This window comes from Apis dorsata, unplaced genomic scaffold (assembly GCF_000469605.1).
Source record: "Apis dorsata unplaced genomic scaffold, Apis dorsata 1.3 scaffold_631, whole genome shotgun sequence".
NCBI lineage: Eukaryota > Metazoa > Arthropoda > Insecta > Hymenoptera > Apidae > Apis > Apis dorsata.
In genome coordinates, this window is record NW_006263826.1 from 833176 (window position 1) to 839583 (window position 6408).

General features: G+C 33.9%; 2 protein-coding genes across 3 annotated transcripts in view; both read right to left on the reverse strand.

Moving 5' to 3' along the window:
* Positions 1–687, reverse strand: part of LOC102676158 — a 1818-nt gene extending 1131 nt beyond the window's left edge. Inside the window, exons 1-2 of the mRNA XM_006621521.2 lie at positions 634–687; positions 191–580 (exon numbers count right to left, since the gene is read on the reverse strand). The gene's annotated coding sequence lies outside the window, so the exon portion shown is untranslated. The remainder of the gene's footprint in view (positions 1–190; positions 581–633) is intronic.
* A 1335-nt stretch (positions 688–2022) lies between these two features.
* Positions 2023–6408, reverse strand: part of LOC102675922 — a 5902-nt gene continuing 1516 nt past the window's right edge. Inside the window, exons 2-7 of one of the 2 annotated variants that reach the window (XM_006621519.2) lie at positions 5799–5997; positions 5437–5676; positions 4159–4245; positions 3731–3862; positions 3493–3644; positions 2023–3403 (exon numbers count right to left, since the gene is read on the reverse strand). In XM_006621519.2, coding sequence (XP_006621582.1) covers positions 3277–3403; positions 3493–3644; positions 3731–3862; positions 4159–4245; positions 5437–5676; positions 5799–5996 — 936 coding nt within the window. In that variant the 5' untranslated portion in view covers position 5997 and the 3' untranslated portion in view covers positions 2023–3276. The remainder of the gene's footprint in view (positions 3404–3492; positions 3645–3730; positions 3863–4158; positions 4246–5436; positions 5677–5798; positions 5998–6408) is intronic. The other variant, XM_006621520.2, reaches the window with a different exon arrangement.

The following is a 6408-nucleotide window of genomic DNA, read 5'->3' on the forward strand; positions in this document are numbered from 1 at the left end:
TGCGAATTTACAAATAAATTGTAATATTTCGTAAATTATTTATACAGTATATTATTCATTTAAGTTATGAAAAATTCATAAAAATAATAAAAAATCGAATTTCGATGTATTTTTAGCACATTAAGTTTTGAAAGAATCGTCACACAGAAAAACATAAAATGACATAACAGAAAAATAGAAAGTTTCTTACCTTTAGAAAATCGTCGAATGAAAAATTTTCGTCTTTTGCAATATGTATTCGAACTCTTTCAACGACTCGTTAAAGTCAGACTGTTTCGTCGAGAATTGTAACGCTCGGTTCCTTTAAACTTTCTGTTATGGCTCGTAAATTTCTTGACGCTCATTAACGACATCGTCCTCGTGTATACTTTGTTCATGTTTACATCGAATAAATGTACTCATTGTCTCGGAGACAAGGAAAATTTTCACAATCAACGAAGTTCCGGACTCATTATTCTTTCATTCTTTTGACTATGTGTAATTGTACGAGACTAACGAAGCACATAAGTTCAAAATATCGGTTCAAGAAGCAAGTAGGATTTTGGTAAGTATTTCATCACTTTGTTTGAAAAATGTCATACTACAAAAAAAATACAACTAAGAATATAAAATTTATATAAAAATTTTGCATACCTTTGTTCTATTTCTGATGTATTTATGTTGAAAAGTTTCAGTTCGAACTCACTCATTTACTATAAATGCAATTTGCAATTTTCTGAATTTGAAATTTCTGATATCCTTGAGAATGACGTTAAAACGATAAGAAGATTCTGATGTAAGCGAGACAGAAAAATGTATTAAATATATAATATATAAATATTATATTAAATATTATAAATATAAATCAAACTATATCTCGTTTGTGTTGCTACTGCGTTTCTTTCCTTAAATCCTACAAACGAAAATATATTTTGTTGTCGATAAGTTAGATAGCGATTAAAAAATTTTAATCAGCGCCATCTCGTGTTTGGATCACCGAAGCTTCGACTTGTTACTAGCATAGCAGGATGTGCAAGGAGGTATGCAAGTAACCATGACGTCACAGACAAGGAGAGTAATATTGTGCGAGAAGGACAGAAAAACTATTATTTTTACATACAATTGACGCAACATTGAAAATTCATTAATTATTCATTTATTATTAAAAATTCCCGTACTTTTAAGATTGCATCTTAAAGATAGAACTTGAAACAAGTTTCTCATATAAATTTTAATATGAAATTCTTTCTAATTAATTATTTATTAGCAATTATTTTGGCGAATATTATTCTCGCGAATCTTTAATCCGTGACCGAGTAAGAAATGATCGATTTATTTGTTCAAACGAGAAAGAAGTTATAAATGAAAATTATACGTGAAACTAAAGAAGGGTATAACGTTTCAAATGCATATATTTATATTTATAAATTGATCCTTTAATAATAAAAAATTAGTAAAAAACGCATTGAATGTCGGTAATATCGATCCATATATGGCGCTTTAATCGTTAATAAATAATTAATGGAAAAGAAATTATCGTTAAAATCCATATGAGAAAATTGTCTGAGATCTTAGCTTCGAGATAAAACTCTAAAAGTGCAAAAGTTTTTAGTGAAAAATGAATAATTAATTAATTTTCAACGTTGCGTCAATTATATTAGAAAATATTAGGAGCTATATAACCAAAAATAGTGGCACGCTTTCTCTATCCTTCTCGATTAATGTTGCTTTCCTTTTTTATAGTATACCTCTTTGCACATTCTGCTATGCTAGTAATAAATTGGAACTTCGGTGATCCAAACGCGAGATGGCGTTGATTAAAATTTTTTGATCAGTTATCTAATTTATCGGCAAAATATACATGTACTTTATGTTTTTATACATTCAACATACATATATTTTAAAGTATATTATAAAAGATACGGAGTTATAGAGCCGATTCTTTTCACTGTAAAGTAACGAGATTGAAATTATGTTTCTTTGTTAACATTGTATAGATGTTTCAGTGTAAATGAATTTGGGAAATTAAAAAAAAATACTAGATGATTTATCAGTAAGATCGTTTATTAACTTCAATTTAAATGTCATCGTACCGCATACATCATACATACAACTTACATCTAAGTGATACGCTAACTGAGCTAAATAGATCTTGGCTATTGTGAAAAACTCCACCCGTGTATGTGTATTTATGTGTATACATATATAACGCTTATATACAATGAAAAATTTTTAGCGGGTGATGAAACAAACACAATATCCTGAGACGTTAACTCGTACAAATATAAAAGAAGAGAGAATTCAAATTTCCTTGAACCCCTCCTCGAACAATATTAGAAAGGAGTTAAAGAAACGTGAAATGATTTATCAGATTTCAAACTTTCAACTATTTTAAAATCGTCTTCCTCCACAAAATGAAGAAAATGTCTCGTTGAATGCGAATAAGTGAAAAATTAAATATGAAGGATTGGCTTGAACATGACAATAGAAAACGAAGAAAAGACAAGTTGAAAGAATCAAAACTGATTTGGATTGAGATATAAATATATCGTAAACATTTTTAAATGGAAATTGATTTTAAATGAAAAAACTTGCCTTTCCTTTACATAGTAGTTCTTCGGGTTTCGATTACGCGCTAATTCTATGTCTTTCAATAAATAGAAATAAATATCATGATTATCGTAGAGATCTATTCAAACGATACATGGTTTGTCCAGATCTGGAATCTCATTCAGTCTACTTCTACATTAAAATGTATACGTTCCCCGCTAGAGTGCACGGCCTCTTCTTTCAGCTCTGTCACGAATTCCTTTCGCGCAAATAAGGAATTCAGTAATTCTGGAAGACTTTCAGAAAGTTTCGTATAAATCACCGCTATTGCGAATCATTAATCAAGAAATTACCCTATACAGTTTCGTAGATTCTAATTAAATCGCAGTTTCATTTCAATTATATTTTTCAACTTGAAATTCGAACTTTTAAGAAAATGATACCAATTCGATCGATGAGACGGTTCGTCGAACGAGAGGCTCGAGCAGAAGATGGCCATTGTGTGGTTTGGTCTCGATACGGTTCTCGAACATAAAGCTACTCTTTCGTCGGTCTCCAATACGATTTAAACCTTAGGATGCGATATCTGGTTTAATAACAAATTCCGTAAAATTCCAATATTCTTCTTCGAAATTTCAAATGGAATCCCTCGTCGAATTTGATTTAAAAAAAATCGAAAGAATTGAAAGTATCAGGTATCAATCCAGCTCCATCTAAATCGTACTTGAACGGACTCGAAACGGGTTTTCATACGGCGTTGCAATCCATGAACAGAGTTCTACAATCTTCACCGGTGCGCCCGCGTCGTCCAGCCTCGTACAGCGCCTCGAAACCTACTCCGCTTTGTCTTTGGAGAAGATAGCTCGTCGCGTATCTTGAAAAAAATAATTATTTCATTATTTCAACGAATGGTGAATCGAATAATTAAGAGAAAGTATCGTTTTAGAGAGGTTATGGGCTTACGATCCAAGTTGACAGAAGATAGATGACGTTCCTTGAGCATCCGCTACGCATTCCGCACTCGCTTCGCAGAGGGCTCTCTCGGCGCATCCACGTTGACCTTCGTCCTCGGCACGGCCAACGTTGTTAAACGATTTCACTGATCTCATGTAGCCCTGAAAATAAGAAATAATAAATAAATTTGTTCACAAGTTGAAACGGAAAAAAAGGAAAGAGGAGAAATTTCCAAGATTGAGGTTACCTTTAGCATGGAAATGGAGGCGGCGGCAGCTTCCGAAACTGTATCCCGTCTTCCCATTGATCTGGCTGTCAAAGAACGATGAGAGAACGATGTCTTCAACGCGTCCAATAGATTGATGACTATGCTGATGAACTGTTTTCGAAAGAAATGATTTAAATAATAAGATAATATCGTGAAATAATATCGAGAAAACAGTAAATAAGGTAAAGAAGCGTCTACACGTGAAAAAGCATATATATATTTTCATTTTACTTATTTTTTTGACTCGTCAACGTTTCGTCAAATTCTCTGATCGTTTCAAATGTTTCAATGTGTCTCATAATTTTGAAATAATAAATCATTTTTCTTGTAGTCGAAACGTGAATCAGAGAGAAAAAAAAAAAGCAAAATTGTTCATGTACAATGTATGTGTACGATCACGTACTAACCTCGGAAGCGTTTTTAGCCATAACAGCAACCTGATCGGGATCTCTGCCCTGTCCTAGAAACGCGCCCAGCACCGCAGTCAAAATGCCCTAAACAACCGACACCAGCCATGTGCTCTAAGTTGACGTCCTCTGATGATGATTATTTACAAGAAGAAGAGTCGAGTCTGTGTAAACTTTTTTACACCCAAGCGACAGATCTTGTCGAGGAGAGTATCGTTTTTTTCTTTTTTTTTTCCTTTTCTTTTTTTTTTTAATTAATTACACGAAATCACAACAACATACGATTTGATTCGTAATATGTGTATATATATATATATATATTAAATCGAGAGGGAATTACGCGGTTTAGAAAACGTAAAGATCGTTAACGTGATCAGTGTTCCCTTAATTGATTAAGGGGACAATGGAGCTCGTTAACAAGAGTAACGATTCGTGTCGTACGCCCGCTGTGATTTCTATTCAAAAATAATTTTGTAATAACAAAAGAGAAAGAGAGAGAAAAAAAAAGGTAGAAACATATATATATATATGTATAAAGCGACGATATTATTTTACAATACGTGCACGGATACGTCGCGTCTTTCCAACGAAAGAGAGAGAGAGAGACAAACTAGCGATTATTCCTTCTCGAAATTCTATTATTGTGTATTTAAGAGGAGGAAGAGACAAACTCTCTGTGTTCTGCTCCGCGTCATGCTCAGCGATGTACAGTCTACAGCATGTATATATGCGTTACCAATTCTAATTAGCTATCCAAATGTACAGCAAACATCGTGTGTATAGTATATGTGTGTATAATGTGTATACGTGTGTGTATATCTCTGGATAATTATTCTACGTAAGGAACGATTCCATGGTAAAAAGAAAATTACAAATTGTATAAATGAGTATATACGGTTGATCATCACATGTATAATACCATGGAATAATTCAGTTGTATTCTACTGTTTGTAGCGAGTTTGACCTAAATCGCAATACAGTCAGTTCGGCTCATGCTTGCTTTCATTTATGCGACCCGGATCAAGATGAAAGTCTCGGAAACACTTGTCTTGTTCCTGTTGTGCGGGACCGTTTCGAGCAATCATCAAGATTGCTTTCTAATTCGTGTTTCTTAATTTCGGTAAATATTCAGGTTCAGCTGATCGTATTTATCAATAGAGGTATCGTTACCTAAAATATATATATTTGATTCGCAGATAAATCGGTGTTGAAGCGGAAATGACCGTAATTAACAAGGGAGAAACAAGGATGCCACAATGTTTGGGATACCGCACATACCTGCATGGGACTGCTTTGGTTATCAACCTTGTCGATACCGTCCACGGACTGTTGAGGACCTCCTAAAAGAGCTGTGAGCACTCTCAGCCCCACAGACAACAAATTTGCCCAGGGGCTTGCCGGTGCCCCGTCGTCGATCTCGTTCTTGCTCGGGCCCGTCACTCCGCCCGTTTGACCCAGGATCATCTGCATCAGCATGCTCAACATGTTCGACCACGAGAACCCGGTGCTGCCACCTTCCTGATCAAACGGAAAAGGATTCGTCAACAATTTATTAATTTATTTAAAGATGATGATTTTGAGGAGAATGAAGAAGGAGGGAATAATTGAATGAAATATTGTAGAATGTAACGATAATTTACTTGAATCTGATTGGTACTAATGTCGTCTAGGTCATCGAGGGCGACCTTCTTCATTGCATTCGGCTTTTCTGCGAATTTCCTCTCGTCTCTGACCTGCTGTTGGAACTGTTGCGGATACTGAGTGTGCTGTGGCAGAGTGGCTGCTTGTCCAAGAACAAGCGCCATCAGGCATAGCGATATGCATTGGTTATGATTCATTCTGGAAAAAAAGGAAAGAAAAGAGAAATTGAAAGAAATTATTCGAGGATCAAAAAATTAATGAATGGAGAAAGAAAGAAAGGGAATGACACAACGCTCTTCGTTATTTTGAATGATTCAAAAAAGAGAAAGTAAGAGCGAATTTAATGAAGATTCCAAATTCACTGTTTCGAAACACATATCCCAGATACAATTTATTAACATATTTCATCTTTTCTATTAATTTAGTTTCTTTCTCTTCAAACTATGATTTAATTTAATTACAATCGATTACAAATACAAATTAAGATTGAAATTTTAAAAAGAATCCAAGTATTTACAAAATGATGTTAATTTAATATTCCATGTCGATTATGTCGAGTGTACAATATTTTCATTATTTTTCCAAAAAAAAAAAAAAAAAAAAAAAAAA